This window comes from Anas platyrhynchos, chromosome 2, assembly GCF_047663525.1.
Source record: "Anas platyrhynchos isolate ZD024472 breed Pekin duck chromosome 2, IASCAAS_PekinDuck_T2T, whole genome shotgun sequence".
Taxonomy (NCBI): domain Eukaryota; kingdom Metazoa; phylum Chordata; class Aves; order Anseriformes; family Anatidae; genus Anas; species Anas platyrhynchos.
The window spans coordinates 50,622,501-50,640,946 of NC_092588.1; the positions used below are offsets into that span (position 1 = coordinate 50,622,501).

General features: G+C 42.7%; 1 protein-coding gene across 10 annotated transcripts in view; it reads right to left on the minus strand.

Annotated features, from left to right (window-relative positions):
• MTCL1 (microtubule crosslinking factor 1) overlaps nucleotides 1-18,446 on the minus strand; it is a 104,400-nt gene that overhangs the window by 48,001 nt on the left and 37,953 nt on the right. For 5 of the 10 annotated variants that reach the window (XM_072034716.1, XM_072034719.1, XM_072034712.1 and 2 more), the window contains exons 4-5: nucleotides 4,828-4,887; nucleotides 2,693-2,770 (exon numbers count right to left, since the gene is read on the minus strand). In XM_072034716.1, coding sequence (XP_071890817.1) covers nucleotides 2,693-2,770; nucleotides 4,828-4,887 — 138 coding nt within the window. The remainder of the gene's footprint in view (nucleotides 1-2,692; nucleotides 2,771-4,827; nucleotides 4,888-18,446) is intronic. The other 5 variants (XM_072034714.1, XM_072034717.1, XM_072034720.1 and 2 more) reach the window with 2 other exon arrangements.

Sequence of the window (18,446 nt, forward strand, 5' to 3'; positions counted from 1 at the left end):
TAGCACTGTTGTCTTTCACAAGCACCATTTTGTTACAATCCCTATTAATGGCAACCGAATCCAGAAGAAAACATGACTGATGTTAATTGTTCACCCAGATCAGCCTATTAAAAAAATAATAAATTACAAAACTAATTATGGCTCAGCAAGCTGAGGAAATGATTTAATTTCTAAAGTACACATCCTTGCACATTGGTAATGGTGCCTTTTATGTTACTTGGATTAATTTCTCCTCATCCTATTTAAATATATACTAATTATAAATTATGTCTTCATTTCAACTGTTAATACAAAAACAGAGAAGTAATTGATTGCATGTTTCTGAATTCAGACAGCTTTCCTACTGATTCTGCTTGGTGCAGGATGCGACTTTTAAATCTTGAATAGCAAAAAAAGTTATCCTACATTGTATTAACAAGACATGGCTAAAAGACAGCCAAAGTTTCCATTAGTAGTCTGTTTTCAGTGATAACCAGGAGTCTAAAGAAAACTGCAACCAGTTGACTGAAACTCTGGTCACTGTGTTTCTGGCACCTGTAACGTGAGTCTTCTATGAATGCAGACAAGCTACATATAACTGACTACAAGCAGAGCCTCCAGGAGACGGGCTTTTTTTTCTTTCTGTCTTCTCACATACACACCTCCTTTCCACGCTGTTACAAAATACATGTGCAAATTGCTTTTCTCTTTATAGATCTACATTGCAAATTAAGTATCACATTAAAACCTTGCAAAACTCAATGCAGCTTGTTCTGGAGTCACTCTGAATGTTGGTTGCTCTGATGTTAGATTAAAACATCATCTTTGGTCAGGGCTGAACAATACGTTACCTTTGTGTTTCCTGTCATCACAAATCAGCTCCTGCTGTAGGCCTCGCTTTTAGGGAAATACAGAGACTACAAGGAAAGTAACATCCAGACCAGCGCTGCAAATCAGCACTCACAGGTGGGGTGCTCACTTCAGTTTCTTTATTTATCTGTTAAAAGCTTGGAAATAATCTCATCTGACATTTTCCTTATTATATCTTTCTGATCCAGTGTCCTTCTCCATGCTTGCTGTCTAACATTGGCTGCAAGAGCCCGACAATCAGTGCCACCACCTGCAGGCAGCTGCACCGATGCCCTTGATGATGACCAGCCTGCCTGCACACCTTGCCCATGGCTGTGAGCAGTAGAGGCAGCTTCTCCCAGGAGCTTCTCCTGGCTGTATTTCAATCAATACAAATAGCAGTCACTGCCTCATACTTTGTCTCACAGAGACAATGCACTGTGCATTTTGAAGCTTTTGAAGAAAAGGGAAGGGTTTCAGTGGGTTTGGGGTCAGGCTCCCAATGTTTTTTCTCTGCATCACTGCACAACTCAAACTTATATTATTATATTACATGGAGTTAGCATGTTATTACAGCAGGACAAAAACAGTTAACTATTCTTATAATAGCAGTTCCTTACTGCTAGGTTTTGTCTATGTTAAAAAGAAAAAAACAAAAGTATCGCATTTGTAAGTTTTGTCTTTTGCAAGAGCTGAAAAAAAGAAGATTTTTTTTTCATTAAACAAACACAAGCCTCATACAAAACAACAGAGCTGATGAATGTTTATCTCGCCTACTAAATATGGATCCCATCTGGAAAGGTGAGAAAGCTCTAGATCTTCCTTGCTTCTCTGCCAGGAAACATGACTACTGAAAATCCCATTCCCCAGACAGGTTTTTTCCAAAGGAAAAGAATGGTCAGGAGAGATTTATCAGCAAGATCTAAGCATGCCAGAAGGGTAGGACCCCAACCTTCATGCATCTGTCCCTCTGAAACTTTGTGTACAGAAATATCAATCATTTCTTGATCAGTTGAAACCAAGTGGAATCAGCAAGAGGGCAAGACCCACTTAAGCAAGTAGAATATTGAATATAAGGCAAACTAAGGTGAGGCCAAATCACAGAATTAGGAATAGTTTGTTACAATTTAAATCACAAATGAAATGAAAGCCAAAAATAAAATTAAAAAGTTAAAAAAAAAAAGGAGAACACAGTCTTTACATCATTCTGTAGAAACAAGAGGCTCAAATCCCAAGGGCTGAAAGCTGGGCTATGGCACAGCCTGACTGTATTTCTGTATTTCACATCCAGCATGTGGACACTTTCCTAAAAGGTGTATGTAGGGCAGACCGTCTTGAAAGAAAAGAAGGAACAGTGCAAAAATGTTCAGTTGTTAATGGTGCTAGTCACTGACTTAAAGGATCATTAAGGATAAATGGGAAATTAATGGTTACTGGTAGTGCATATTTGGATGCTATAGCACCACAACTGTGTATAGCACTACAGAGGGATGTTAATGGGAAAAAAAAATACAGAAAGAAAAAGACCAGATTCCTCCCTAAAGAGTCTGCAGTCTAATTTAGGCAAATGTAGAGTGTTGAGATAAACAAATGAAACTTAAATGAAAGAAATGAACTTAAATTCATTATGCAATGTAAATGATGTGATGAATATGAGGAGCTGATCAAAAACTCCCAAATGTGATATTTCTTTTCTGGCAAGAAGACACAAAGATAGGTAGAGACCACCACCACCTCCTCTACCACCACCGTCTCACGGGACTGCCAGGCAGAAGATGGGTAAACGTGCTGGGGTTGTGAGTCTGATGACAGGGCAGTACGACCAGCACCCAAGCACCAGGTGAGCACCAGCACTCACTCCTACCTTGCGCTGGAGAACCACTTTTCTCTGTGTTTTGCCTGGTGCCTGGTACTTCCCAAGAAGCTCCACTTTGCAATTCTGCTGAATAAAAACTTTTTTCTTCAGTACTGCTAGAGGCGGGAAAGCATGACTAACAACTCTGCTTTTACATGACTTCAAGACAATCAGTTTCACAGGAATTTACACTGTGCCCTGCAGTGGATGTGACATTCCCACTAATTTTCATTATGAGCTCCCAGTACATAAAAACACCGGTCTTGCTGTATGTTATACATGTCTGTAAGTATGCAGATGCACGGATTTAAAGAATCTACGTCTGTGGCTCATTTTCAGTCAAAAAACTTGTAATGGGGATTAAAAAGAAAGACAAAAAGGTTCTTCCTGTTGGCTTGAGTAAGTCAAGCCTTCATTTCAAAAGCTGTTTACTGTTTGGCCTAAGATGTCTCAGTTTAGGTGTTAGGGTGGCTGCTCCTGAAAAGCAGCACTTCAAACCTCCCTGGCTGTGTCTGTACTTACCCCTCTGAGCCCTGCCCCAGGACCCAGAGCTGTTGAACCAGGGTCAGGCACTAGGTATGGTGCGCTCTGGTCTCAACCAGAATGTGACTCTGAGCGGATACGTGGGTTTGGAGACTGCTCTGTCTAATGCCCCATAGCTGGGAGGTGGCTAGGACATGTCAGTATACCAGAATGTTTCTCCATCCTTCCTACCCTAAAGAATTGCTGAATAAAACTGAACAGCCACTTTTGAACATAAATCCTTTGCTTTCATGATGTATAAACACGTGTGAGCATGGTGTAAAGGTTTTTATTTTTCCTGGGTGGTTTCTGGGATCACTTCCTCATGTTGTGAGTGGTACAGAGGTGACCCAAGGTTACCCCGTTAATTTTATGAAGTCCTTTGTAAGGCTTTTCAAGGCAAAGTAAAGCTGCTCCTGTGCTCTGGAGTTCCAGTGTCTGGATTTGGGTGGAAAAATACAAGCACATGAATCCATTCTCTCTGCACTTCTCTGTATTTCCAGGAATGAGGAAGGGAAGGACAGTGCCTCCCACAAACCCCAATGGACCTGACCATGCATTCATGTATCTTGACGTGTAATTTCCATGTGTATATATTTCATATGTATATCTTACATACTTACAGGAAAACAAACTTTCTGACCTCAGTGGTGACTTAAAAAATTACTTATAACAGGTGATGCAGGAAGAAAGCCTCGTGCCCCATTTTAAGGTCTGATTCAGTACTTGTCCTCGCTCCCCAGGGATGCTGGCTCTGTTGTGCCCCAGGAATGGAGGCAGCAGCCCCCAGTCTGGCCACCCCCACCCCTTCAGCTGCCCATGGAGCCTGTTTCAAGTGCAGCATGTTCTAATTTATTACAGCTATTATTACGAATCAATGGGATTTTAAGACTCCATCGACTCTGAGAAAAGCCATACGTCTCAGTTGCATGCACCGAGCCTGCCAAAGGGGCAGCAGGGGAAGCTCAACCTTTCTTTAGTGAAGATAATGATGCCACTCTTGGCTCCTTTCACAGGGAGATGAAACACTATCCCCATCTCCCTGTCTATAAACAGTAACCATGTGGGTACTGGGAAAGGCTTCAACTCCTACCGTCAGCACAGGGAGCAGAGGAAGCGGTGCAGAGCACTTTCCTGAGGGGGACCAGCCCAGGAGACTTCAATAAAACCAGTGTCCAAAGGCAGACAAAGGGTCTGGCTCGGGCTCTGCCCTTTATCTGAGCAGGGGGAAGCACATTGTCACAAGTGGCTCCCCTGATGTGACACCGTGCTGGCTGCTTCACCGCTTGTTAGTGCAACAACTTGGGCACCACGTATAAATTTAGCCAGTCCCTAAGCTGTGATCCAATTACTTTGTGAGGCAAGGTGATTTTCTCTTCTCGTACGAAACCGTCTGCCTTGCTCTGCTGATAACGTGCACAACGAACCCGAGACACTGCGTGGTTTGGAGACTGTGCTTGCGTCCTAAATTGCTTCTACATTATCTCTGGGAGGTCTCAGTAGATTAAGGCCTAATTGCACTCTAGTTAATGTGCCCGATGGCCCCGTCAACACCCGCAGAACAAAATTTTGAGTTCTGTCATGCGATTTTGCTACAAATTGCACGTTCTTGAAAAACGTACCTGGGTGAGTGTTTTTTTTTCTTTGTGCATTTCTCTGCTGCCTCTTCTCTTCAGGGAACTCTGAAACAGAAGTGTTGCTGGGTTATTGATAAGCTAAGCACAAAGCCTGCAAGTTTGGCAGAGCTCACTGCCATAAAACTAATTGAGGAGAAAGTGGGGATATACTCCGGAGCAACGAGGGATTTGATTTTTGTTATTAATCGCTGAGAAAACAAGATGATCAGGGCCTTGTCAGTGGATTTTTCAATGCACACTATTTCCCATACACAAAACAGAAAGGAATAAAATCAGTTAAAAGTTCACAGAGGCAAAAAAAAAAAAACAAAAAGCACAACTTTTCTTCTCCTCTAGACCACCACAATTTTTGGCAAAACTTTCTTTCAGTATGGGGCAATGATTTATGTTTGATTAATCCAGGGCAGAAGTCCAAGAATGTTACTTACAGTGGATGTGAAACACATTGTGGAAACCTTGGAGGAAAGCAGCACAAAAAAATGGAAGGTCACACACATTAAAGCTATGTGGCATAACATTGTTGGTTAGCCCTTGCTAGCAAACACACAAAGAGCCCAGATAAACACCAAAAAAATAAAATAAGTAATAATAATAAAAAAAATCTCTCCACGTATTTTGGAATTTACTACATACATTTGATTTGATTGGCATTGCAAATCTTCACAGCACTTTATAAGCAGGTTTTTTAAGACACAATTTTACATTTAAGATGTGGAAATGATGTCATCCCCCCTGCTCGGTTTTCCGAAACCTCCCACCCCCAAATGGAAACGCACAGCTTTCCTCAGGAGGGGCAGGTGGAGCACAAGTACCTTACTGGTATTTGCACTCATTCTCTCAAGCTTGTGTTTCAGGACCAAGCTCAAGCCAGTGTGACCTGGATTTATTTAGAAACAGCAAAAATTTGACTTGCGTAGGTTGAAGTACCTAAGTATCACAGTAGAACAGCAGATGTTAGGCAAAAAAGCAAGAAGCTGGAAATGAAGGAGTCATCTGAATTCAAAGCTGGCTGCACTGCTTTGTTGGCATCCAGAGCTTCAGCTTCCCTTGAACCTGCGGCATATACACAGGAGAAGCAAATATTGGGTACTTCAACTAGCAATGCCTCCCCTTTTGTCAGCTCCAGGTCCCTTTTGCAGTTGTTTAGGCCACTGCTTCTAATATGGCCCTCAGTGGCTTGCAACACTTTTGGGCACAGAAATTAGTCAGCATGCTTACCCCTCCAACAAGCAGCACAGCAGGCTTCAGCACAACCCAAGAGAAAACAGGAATTTTCTCCATCAAGAAAGGCAAAGGAAGTCTGAAGGATGATAATCCCTAACGATCAGCCTGACACTGTGGTCTCTTTCATCGATTACTTCTATTTATATTTGCTCTATGAGGAACAGTTGCCAGCTGAGGTGAACCCTAAGCTGTTGCAGGTTCATGGTGTGAGCTCAGGGACACGGACACACACCATGCAAATCTAAGCAAAAGCTTTCCGTGCCTCTGTGGTTCCTGACTGTTAAGCTATGCAGCTACTACGAATTATAATTGTGGCACGCTAAGACAAATCTCCTCTTATGGTCTTTGTTATACACAGTTAAGTAGTTAAAACCCATTCATACGCAGCACCATATGCCCAAAACATACTACAGTTTGTTTTTGCTAATCTGCTCTCTACTTTAATCTCATGAATTCCTATAACTAATGAAGCTGAGTAAGAGATTTTTTTTTTTTTTTCTGGATACTGAAATGGTTTAATGAAAAAAAAAAAAGATTTTAAACACTGCAAACATCATATGAAAACCTGTTACACAAGCTTAGCCAGGATAAACAGTTACTGTTTCCCCTTTTTCTATTTTCAGTGTGGCATTATTCTGGAAACAGAGATGCAACTGCAAGCAGCCACCAACCATGGTACCTGCCCTGGTACACAAGACAAGTCAATACAGCTGAAAAGCTGCAGGTACAGCTCTACCCTCATATCCATTGCTCTTCTGTGTGACTTCAAGCAAGAGTAGCACAAATAAGAGGATGTCTTCCAGTTGTTGCATTCACTTAGCAAGCCCTTGGTGTCACAGATGAGCCTACCAGTTTCTGCAGAGGCCTCCACACACTGCTGCAGCATAGGAGTACCAATTATGTTGGAGATGCAAAACCTTCTGACAAATCCTAAAAACTTCTTGCTTTTACTAAGACTAAAAGCTACAGTTGGAAACATCCAGCCTGAGAAGCCAGGAGGATGGTGGGTTGTGGTGTGCGATGGACAGTAATGCAGCCTTTGCTCAGTTACAAGGAATAATACTTGGAAAGTAAGGGAAATAGAAATAAAATATAAGTAGGAAAGATGCATCACATTATGAGAAACAGGCAGGTAGTGATCTGACTTTGGGAGCTATAAACTCTGCTTCTTGCTGAAAAAATGGATTTCACAGATCCAGAGTACCAAGTGTTTAACATAATGCCACAGTCAGGGCCTTACTTTGCACGTTTTCACACCAACCTGCTTGGATTTGCATAACAGCCTTCTGATCAGTGCTGGGCTGGGAGATGGCTCTGTATTTCCATAATGCAAGGACTCAACTTTAGGCTAAGTGTGAGAGAAAGAATGCAATATCTACCTCTGGGAGCTATCAGAGGATGACAGGGAGAAACATCCACTGGCCAGCGCAGGACTGGAAGCAGGGGGATGAGCACAAGGGGCTACCCAACCAAAAATCTCTAGCCCCTATACAAGAGCAATGAAAGATCTCCAATGTACCTCTGTGGGACTAGGCTGCACATGCATGGGAAACGCTAACCAATATAGATCATATTTCTGTAGGACTAAGGGCAGAGGGTGCCACTGCAAAAAGAAATAGGTGGAACACACCACAGGCCCATGTTATTTAAAAATAAAAGTGGTACAATAGAGGAGCATTTCTCTTTGATGTGCAGGAAATTAGTATCAGAAGCTGGTATGAATTAATGCTGCAAGGAACATTTCTGTGCTACCTTTTATAATCAAGAGACCAACCAGAGTTGGCCATCTATAAAAAGTCTCTCCATGATGGTTAAACAAGATTTTGTTAGTCTTTTAGTTAATATTAGTGTCTCGGGAAAGAGGTTACTCAATGAATACTAACAAATTGCCTGTTGTTTTAAAAGTTAAACTTCCCCAAAAGATCATTGGATGTAGTGAGTACAGTATTATCAGCAGGAAGAGACACAATTATTTCCACTTTCCCAGAAGCCTGGCAAGGACAGGAAGGGACTATTTTCATCTTTCAGTGAACTCTAGTTTTAGCAGATCTGAGAGGAGTGCAGCAAACTCAGCAACGAGAACAAGGAAAGAGTGAGACAACACGTGGGGAACAGCAAGGGGTAGGCAGTGCACTGGAATTAGAGGCTGAGTGAGACATTGAGATAAAGTTTGAGTTGAGAGGAATCACAAATGTAAACACAAGATATGCCCCAAGTTTTAACACTGAGGTAAGCGCTGGGAAGGCTGGGAATAGAGATGTGGACAGGAGGCAGGAGAGAGATACTTAGAAAAAAAATTAAAAAAAAAGGAATTCAGAGCCTATTGGAGCAACCACCCTGTCATTTTATTCACTGCTACCAAGAGGAGCGAGTCATTTTGGGTGTAATTTGGCATCTGCAGGCAGGTGTGGGCTTGCTATCATATGTGCATCAAACTGAGCCTGCAAAATCAAGGAGTCAGTCATTGATTGAAGTGAGGATGTCTGCAATGTAAAAACACAGAGGCTGGCTTGGAAAGTCTGGCCCGAAGGCCACTTCTGTCACTGTGATGTGTGAAGAATTATGCACGAGCATTACTGTGGCTCATGAATTGTATAAATAATGTTCTCTCCCTGCGCAATGATGGCCTGCTACCGATCGCTTTGAAATGGATTATCACAAATTTCATTTGCATTCATTAGAAAATACTGCCTGCGAGAGATCTGACAGCACTTCTAAAAAAATATGTATGAGTGACCAAACCCACTGGGGCTAAATATACCAGTAGCTTACCTGGGCTGCTTTCAGATTACTGGTTTATCTGTAAGGTAAAAGCTTAAGAGTTGCACAATGGCACTCCCCAGTGAGAGCTAACTTCTTGCTAGGTGTTGAGCCCCCGCAGGTCCAGCATTCAGCAAAACATCCAGCAAGATGTAATCTCTGCCCTACAGCGTGTGGATGACTGTAAAGCCTGGCAATCTACCGACCCCTTCACAACAGTTACATCCTGCTAAGCAGCAGTGATTTAGATGAAGGCAACTCTGCTTGGCATGAATGTGAATCAGAAGGAAGGGCCCACTCGCAACATGCCATCAGAGGGGGGACTTATCCCCGTGTAATGTAAAGCAGCGCTCGTTAACTGCAGCACTAATTGCTGCTCAGGAGTGACTCATGCTGATGTTTTCTGGGCACCGTGCTGGACCACAGGGGGAGGTTATGGCAGAGGGTGACAAAGCCAAGGGATATTACTCTCAAACCACTAATGAGTGAACTCTTTAAAAATGCTCCACTGTGCATCTTCTTTCCAGTCCTGTTACTCATCTATATGAAAAGGAAGCATTTCCCACTTCTGCAGCAACACACTTCTTTGTAATGGTAGGGTAGGGTGGCTTCCACTTCACCTTAAAGCCTGAACTACCTCAAAATACCAGGTGTACAACTGGAATTTTGTTTAGCTGCCATCCCACACCTCCATACTACACAGGGCACTCGGTGACAGCACAGCAGCAGGTTTTCCATGTGGGCTGTCATACGTACCTATGGGATGAAACTGGAAAATACATTGAAACCCTAATCACTTTTCAATTGCTGTAGGTCCTTGAAAAGAATATCTCACCAAGCCCTGATAACACTGGGTTTGACGCAAGCGATCTGTATCTGCATTCATCCCCATGTGTGTTTCATTTACTGGAAACCTCCAAATGCGGTGATACTCATCATTCACATGACCTAGCGAAGCAAGCCATGTCTGAAATATCATAAGCATTACGGTTCAGAATAAAAGCCATCCCTTGAGTAAAAAAGCAGCAAAGCAGAGCAGCTTTCAGCACCAGCTTAAATTTCCCTAACCATTCTTTACCCTATTGTGCTAAGCTTATGAATGGGGGCTTTGGAGGAGTCTCTTTCTTTTGCCTCTTACGACCAGCGCATGGCATCGGTTGTCTCTCACAGCTTCCCAGTGCCTCTTGCATGTGGACTGATCCCCTGGTGATACCAGCTGGAGGGGTGTTTGCAAATAATTCGGTGTGGCAGATCTGGGAGGTGCTGCGGAAGGGAAGCCTGGAGGCCTGGCTGCCAAGAGGGCAGCGTGTGGGATGGGAAAGACAGCCAGGCTGCCTCAAAACAGGCTGCTTCCCTTAGTATTTGCTCCGCTGAGGCTGACAAGAGGTCCTAAAATTAATGTAATCATCTATTATAATATGATAATCGTTATAGTAATAACAGGTAAGCAGTTATAGCACAGTGATGTAATAGGCGTTATTAATACAATAACTGAAATCCTGCAACAGACAGCTGAGATCCCAAACACTGACTGGTGTCATTGTCTTGTGCACTACTGCTTTTTTAATAACTTCTTAAATTCATTAAAATGTATTTTAAAAGTCCCCGTGTGTGAGTCCTACTTTGTTGAGACATAAAATACCCAAATTACATCACACCTATCACAATACGTAAGGGAGATTTTAACATGCTGAGACCAGACCAGCGTCAGCTGAGCCGCAGTCGCTGAGCATCGCCCTGCTCCTGGCCCTGCACACAGGACAGGAGCCACGTCAGCTCGCACCCTTTTGGAAAGAGCTCATTCAGGAGCAGGGGCATAATCCCAGAGGTATGTGCTGTGCTGACACTGACTGAGCCTGCTGGTAGCACAGTGCAGCAGGCAGCCCGTGAAAACGTGCCGGGTGCTGTACACACATAGAAACAAAGCTGTCCTCTCCTCCTGTGTTCCCTGAAAAACACTTTAAAACCCAAATCCTTTCTGAGGGGCTGTAGCAAGCGTCCTGCTGTTCTGTTGCAGGCCTTCCACCGGGAGCTGCTGAGCAGCAGTCAGCCAGGGCTGGATTTACAACATCGCAGGGGTAGTGCTCAGAAAGGGGATTAGGAGTTGATGCTTCCGAAGGAAGACAACATAAGAGCATTTACTGCTGATCAATGCACATGTAGCATCACATTTCCTGTAACTGTTGATCTATTATTTGCGTAAATATTTTTTTTTCTTTTTTTTAGAAGACTAAAGCAGTGGTATGCACACAGAGACAGCAACCAGCTCTCCCAATTGCTTGCAGAGATAGATTTCATCCTTTCCCTGCCACCAAGAGCATTTAAAAGCAATGCTACATGACTGATGGTCCCGGATTTTCGGGTTTTGAGCAGGTTTCAGTGCACTGGAAAAGCAAAAAGTTGAGTTTCAGGGTGATGAGGTGAAGCAAAGAGCTGTAGTTTGGATGGTGCTGTTAAAGGAGAGGAGGGGAGCTGGGTGAAGCTCCAAGCTCTTATGGGGTCACGAGGCTACTGCAGCAATTTACAGCACTAGGAGAGGAAGAAAACACACAGATCTGAAATCTCTGTAGTGCCCAGGGTATAGGTGTAAAGAGCAAATTGCACAGAATTAAAAAAAAAAAAAAAAAGTATTTTTAGAACTTTTAGCACAGAAACATATAAAAGCTGTGCAGCATCTGTACTTTTGGTACTAACAGATCAACAGCTATAGGATTGTCTTTGTCATTGGGGATGGAAAGAGACAACTATAACTACAAGTACATTCAATCACCCCTGGATTAGAGCAACTTGCTGTTTCTATAAAGTATTAAATAAAATTCTAAAGAAGCAGAGAGATTAAAGGCCAACTGAGATGATCTCCAGTGAACATGGCCCAGATAGGTTTTGTAATCCTCAGTTGCCCATCTATTATTTCACAATTTCAAGGACACTGTGCTCAGAAAACAGGTTTCCATTTTTCATCTAGATACAACAGAAAGATGGTAAATGTATACGGTTGTAACTGATGACAATTTTGACCCTCAGATAAGCGTTACCTGTAACTCCTATTCCTATATATAACCCGAAGCACGTAACAGTTTACTGACAGGTGATGCGTCACCCCAAAGACACACGTATTCAGCATGCCATGGGAGTAGTCACAGTTTGAGCACAAAAAATATTAGTTCTCAAATAAAGAACAAGGCCATCAATTATACAAATAAAATTCAAGTTAGAGTTGCCATCATGGGAGAAAAGTGTTAGGCCACCTAGGATCCCAATTTCAGCTGGAAATGGCCAGTAGGGAAAGAAATTATTAATTAGGAGAGATGGTATAATTGCAAAATCCCCATTTCAAGCTCTCTGACCTCTCGGAGCAGCTCCTAGGAAGGTGGGTGAAAGTGGGGGGTGGGATAATGCTCCTTGGTCTGCTCTGTAGACCCTGCCCAAGATAACACTGAGGTTTCCCAGCCCTCCCCAGTTCATGGAGAGCTGATCTTTGGGGGAATCAGCTCCTGCCCATGGGAGGAATTTGCTGCTTCATCTTTATTGGTATTCAGCCTTCCCTAGCCGCATCCTACGTGGGGCCTAGCTGCTGTGCTTCCTTGGGATACAGACTTCCTTACCAAGAATAACATTTTATCTGCAGGCAAAACAGAAGAGAAGATGGAAAGAGGATAACCCGCTCATACTCCCTTGAAACCACAAGATTAGTTTTACCGGTCCAGACCACTCCAATAGCAACAACCCCAGGCAACAACCTTTATTCAGGCAAAATATTGATTTTAGGATACAGGAATAAGTGACTTGGATCATCACCTCTTACATTAAGTTCCTGTATGAATCAGACATCAGAAAAATCGACTAGGACATCTTTGTGCTTTGTCTCCTTGCTATGTATTACTCCTCTTTTTTGTTTAGTCTAATTCAAAACATCCATTCGCTGTGTGGGGTGAGCTGCTGGCACACAACTGTGGCTGGTTTTCAGGAGATTCTTCTGCTTAAGAAACCTCATGCCCTACAGAAGCTGCAGGCCCTGCTAGAAAAAAGAGGAAAGTCACCATAGGCAGGACCAGCCCTGGTCTGAGGCAGCAGGCAGCAAGGGACAGCATCTGCACTGTGCTAGGCTGCTCAGGAAACAATTCTTCTCCCATTCCCTAACCTTTCAGTTGACTGAATTTGTAACCCTAGTCACGTTTTACACAGTATTCTTATTATGATAATTATTATGATAACAAATGAAGACTGACAGCACTTGGTTTTGATGACTTTCTCTTAGAGGCTATAAAATGATGCCCTTTTCTTTGCACTTTTATGTACCTGCTGTAAAAGGCACACTTTGCTGAGAATATGTATGTTTCTTCAATGAAGTGGAAAAAACCCACTACAGCTATCTGGCTGGTGATGCTGCACACCCAGGCTCAAATGCAGAATGAAATAAAAAAGCTGAGCAGTGCTGTTGCCTTCACACGACCCTGACAGTCGATGCCAGCTGCTGTGTCCTAAGGTTGAACCACGCACCAAACTACATAAATTACAGGGAGGAGCTCACTGATCCCATCTGCACATCGTATTGATGCTGCTGCCTGGTGAAAGAGGTATCTGAAGACGATTTGAGATGCAGCTTCTGAAAAATAATTGTTAGACAGTAACTCCAAAGTCCTTCTGATCTCTGGGTACTTGGCATGCTGAGGTACATCAGAGAAGGAACGTCCCCGTGTGTTTCGTATTTGATTTGCCTACTACAAAGAACCTCTTCATATGTGGAAAACCTTGCAAAACACTCAGGAAGAGTGAAGCTGCAATGGCAAGCTCCTGCTGGGGAGTGCAGGCTGAGAAAATATTCTGGGAAAATACCTTTTTATTATACTTAGTGGCCCAAAAAAGCCAAAGAAGCAAGTTTTTTCACTATAAATCAGCATATGAAGTACAGGGATTTAACCACATACAAATAGCTAAGTAACAGATACTACTGAGGAATATACTTCTGTGCCAAAATCACACCAAACTCCATTTTTTAATGTTTTTTCATTAACTCCAGCAAGTCTTGGACTAGGGTCTCAGGCAGTGCAAGCTGAGCTTCTGAAACTGAAGCTTTTAGGAGACCAGACAGCGTGCCACAGATGCTGCAGACAGGCGTCTAATGGTCACTGGTCCATGCCTACTGTTACGCCTGGTAAGAGGACATCACCAAGTCACGTCACAAAGCCCTGCTAAGCCTGTCAGGCAATAATACAAACCGAAGTTTGTTTTGCCAAGCCCGATGAAACAGCAAGTGCAGATCTGGGGGACATGATAACCCTTCCCCTCTTATCTCTGACCAGCCATCGGCCATCACGTGCTAGGCATGGGGCTGCCACAGGGACGCTGTGCTGGCTGCTGCCCCAGCACCCCTCTTCCCACAGGGTCACCCTCAAAATTACGCTCTGCTGTGAAGCAGAGGCAGCCAAGCCCCATTAATGGATCAGCTCCTGACCTGAAACATGGCAACTCGCAGCAAAACAGAATATATCCTAGCCCGGGAGCAGAAGATTAACGATGATGAATAACACGTATGTGTTACAGTGAATAATGGCAGCCTGCTGGAGGGACTGCCAGAGACCTGCGATTTTTTTTCAGATCATTATTTCTCAGATGACAGAGACTGCTGAAATGGGAAATTCATGCACTTTTCATTTTTCTAATTAAAATGCAAAAACGGTGTCTCTCCACCACTGAAGTCATTGGTCACTCTTTTCTTTCTGCATCTTCATCCATCTGGAAAAAGCAGCTCCTTACAGGTAACCTGCTGAGAGCCCACCCAATCCCATAGAGTGCCACAGTGTCAGCACTTAAAAGTAAGAGCACAAACAGTTCCCTTAACGATGCCCACAGAAGATAAGCAGCCAGGCGCTGCTCCTGTCCCAAGCACACTGCGTGCTGTGGGGCTGGACCAGGGGAAATGCCAGAAAAGTTCTTACTGACCACCCCAAATGCCCCGGACAACACACGATTTCCCCGTTTGGCTTTGTTATTTTCTCTTTATTTTGCATGTAACAACCAAGAATTTTGAATGCATTTTCATTTACATGGGAAAACCTGAGAAAGCTGTTTGTGCCCCGGAAGGAGACCAAAGAACTTTAAGCAAAAGTAGATCTAGAGTTCGACAAAATAAAATTCTAGTTGAGATAATTATTTTAATGACTTGGAACTAAAAATCATTTGGATGAGTCCTCTTCAGGCTTTGCTTATTCATTTCCCTGTCACCATAAAGGTGGCATGCTTTGACCAAATTCTCCCCTTATAACAAAAACTAAAAGGAAAGCTGGTGGCAACCCTAGATTCTAAGAGGTATAAAGTATCAATTTTAATAGAAGGCACATACTTACTTGAAATCCCCTCCCACCTTAAAGTAATAAAATTACTTATGCTGGCGGAATAATAAACCTTTGATTCCGACTGGTGCTTAAAGAAGATAATTTGTTTTTGCTGTTCAGCATCATGCATCTGTATCATTGTATCACTTGTTACTAATGATTCCAATAGTGGCTTGCAGACTCTGCAGGATGAAATCACTAGGCTCTACACTCCTTTCAAATGATTTGGCAGGGATTCTCTTTGAAAATAAACTTTTCGGAACACCACTCACCAGTACTGAGGCATAAAATAAAATAAAAAATAAAATAAAATAAAATAAAATAAAATAAAATAAAATAAAATAAAATAAAATAAAATAAAATAAAATAAAATACGACCACTACCCCCCCCCCCCCAAATAATAACAACAATAATAATTCCCCAATTCAATAATCATTTTTATTTCTATAGAGCAATGTGATGCTATAGTATTCACAGCTCTTTAGGCTTAAAAGCTGTGCTGCACGTACTAATGCGAGTGGTTCATTGTTAGTCATGCAAGGCATCCCACTGGCCTCTCTTCAGTGAGGGCTGCAGAATCACAGCCCTATTATGGTCAGGACCAATATTTATGCACACTTGTCAGATTTCACACGGCCTGTCTGAATGACATACTCTCCTTTGGCCCTGCTTTTCTCCTCTTTAGGCGCTTCTTTCTTTCCTTTGCCCTCTAATGTCTACGTTGCTTTTCATAATAAGTGTGAATTTAACCAGGGAGCCTCTCAGCAACCTCACATATACTATTTTTCAGTGTTCACAGGGAATCCTAGACATATTCATTAAGACCCCGGGCAAAATATTTGGTCACACAATGAACCTGCAGTGGAAGGACACTTGCTGGCAAGAGCTAAAGAGCTGAGCCCAGGGTAAGAGCTGAGGCAATGGAAGAGACTTTTCAAACTTTGCAATTACAGACTGGAAACAGTAGCCTGAAAATACTCCAGGCTACCAGCTGATTGCACTTCTACGAAACGCTTTAAAAAGCAGCTTTGAAAAGCTTTCCTCTGATTCAACTGCTATTCCTCCAAATTTTTCCTTTTCAAACACTGCTCCCCCTAGAAGCCAGGGATTTTCCTAAGAATAATAAGGCTTTGATACCCGAAGCGCTGGACACCGGCCACAATGCCAGGTGTCCCCCCGGGCTGCACAGGGGTACGGATGCCTCCACCAGTGCAGCTGCACTAACACATTTCCGAAGCAGTTCAGTATTTCTGGATATATTTCACAGCAAGAAGCTGCACGGGGTCTAATGCGGCAGTAATCCGCAGAAGCAGTGTTTTCCTTTCGGCTGGATTTTAACAATGAATGCAAATGCATATAGGCTTTTGTAGGCTGAATGTTTCTATTCAAATCCTTGGATTCAAAAGCCTTTTTTTTCTCAGCCACTGATCATGAAAACAGAACCTACAAAACAACCCGTCTCTTTCCGAATCAACATCCCAGCTACAATCTTGCAATAATGTCACCTAAGGGGTTAGTCTTTAAAATCATCTCTTTTACTTGGATATTTCACTTGCCTTTAAGTGAAAACAGAGTAATCTCAGTGTAGAAAATCCTGTGGTTTTGAGGAGTTTCTTAGGATACTAGCTTGAAAGTATCCTGTCAGATGGCTGCTCCAGGTTAGAGAGAGGCTGGCATTTCCAGCTCTTCTGGCATTTTTTAAGTTTGCACTTTTATTTCCTTACAATCCCACCCTTGCTCTCCTATTTGGCAATGTGTCATGAACAGAGAGATCAGCTGAAATTTCAGAATCAACTCAAGTCTCTTCGTCCTTTCCCACATGCTACTACCAGCGCATTACAGCACCTCAAACAAGAAGGGATAACTGGAAACAAAGTGCTCCAGAGCTCAGAGTGCTGATGTAAATTTGTCCAAATCATAGAAGTTTTACACCCTACTATGCTTGGATGTTTGTACATACACGTCTGGATCTTTATGTAGAGTTGTAAAAAGTTGCTAAATGAAGAAAAAAAAGAAAGATGGATTTTTCTCTTCTTCATTACAATTGGATATTTATGACGCAAACACTCCCTAAAATATGTAGGCTTTCTTGCAAAGCCTTGAAGAGGCTGCACAGTCAGCACAGTCCAAAAGTTCAGCTGTAAAGGTCAGCAGACACATAGAAAAAGGAAGAAAAATGTCCTGGGACTATCCCCACTTTGGAGCAGAACAAGTGGATTAATTTGTGAGAGAAATCACAATTTAGATTCCTTTAAAGCTCTACTTCCACCCCATACAGACAGATCACTGAAGCAGCAGATGCAAGCACACATCTGTGCTTGCAAGAACACCGAGTTCTAGTTTGACACCAATTTTCGCACTGCCTAATTTCTGGACTGCAGTTTGCCCACATGCGCATCTCACAGGATTGTTGCACGGATTAAATTTTTGCCAGGATTACATTTTTAAATCTGAGTTTGAAATGTTCTGCATATTATACTTAGAATAACAAATATCATTAAGGTCACTTTTTCCAGGCAATAGAAACTAAAAGATCAGCTGGTAGCTATCATGTAATAACTTACACTGCATTTGGAAAAACTATTATATTTGGATAAAATTTGTGCATAATTTGGCATCATTTTAAAAGCAGACAGGTATCACAAATAAATGTACCTCAGCTGATTTCACAGTTCCACGAATAGCAGTCATAATTTATTCTTCATTTCCCTTTGCTGTTACCACACACTGCAAACACATATGTCATTTCACGTTATGGCAGCTCTCCTGGAACAGAGCCAAATTCAGCATCGGTGCTAATAGGTGCAGCCTGGCATAAGCCAGCCATGACACAGATGCTTCCAACAGAGATGAAGTTGGTTCAGAGCTCTGTTGAGCCAGGAATGTGCTAGTTTTACACCCGTACGGTGAATTTGTGCAATTCTGCTCCCCTATTTGATGCTGTACTGCAGATTTCTTGAATATGAAGCACTAAATCAAAAGCAGTTGCATAGAGAAAAGGCAAAAAATGCAGTATGGGTAAGATTTCCCACAAAAGCCAGGTTTATAGCTCTGAGGACCTTCTTCTGAGCTGCGGTCCTGCATGTGGAGCCACTCAGGTCTCCCTCTGTTAAGCTCTGACAGAAGACAAAAATGTTCAAAATGAGAAGTGGGACGAGTTCAGTGAAAGAGGCTGACAATGGTATGAAGACTCACGCAGGGGAACAGGTACGCCATCAGAGGGGAAAAAGGATGCCACTGAGACAGGGGTCAGAGGAGCTGCAAGGGTGGATGGCCGTGAAGGG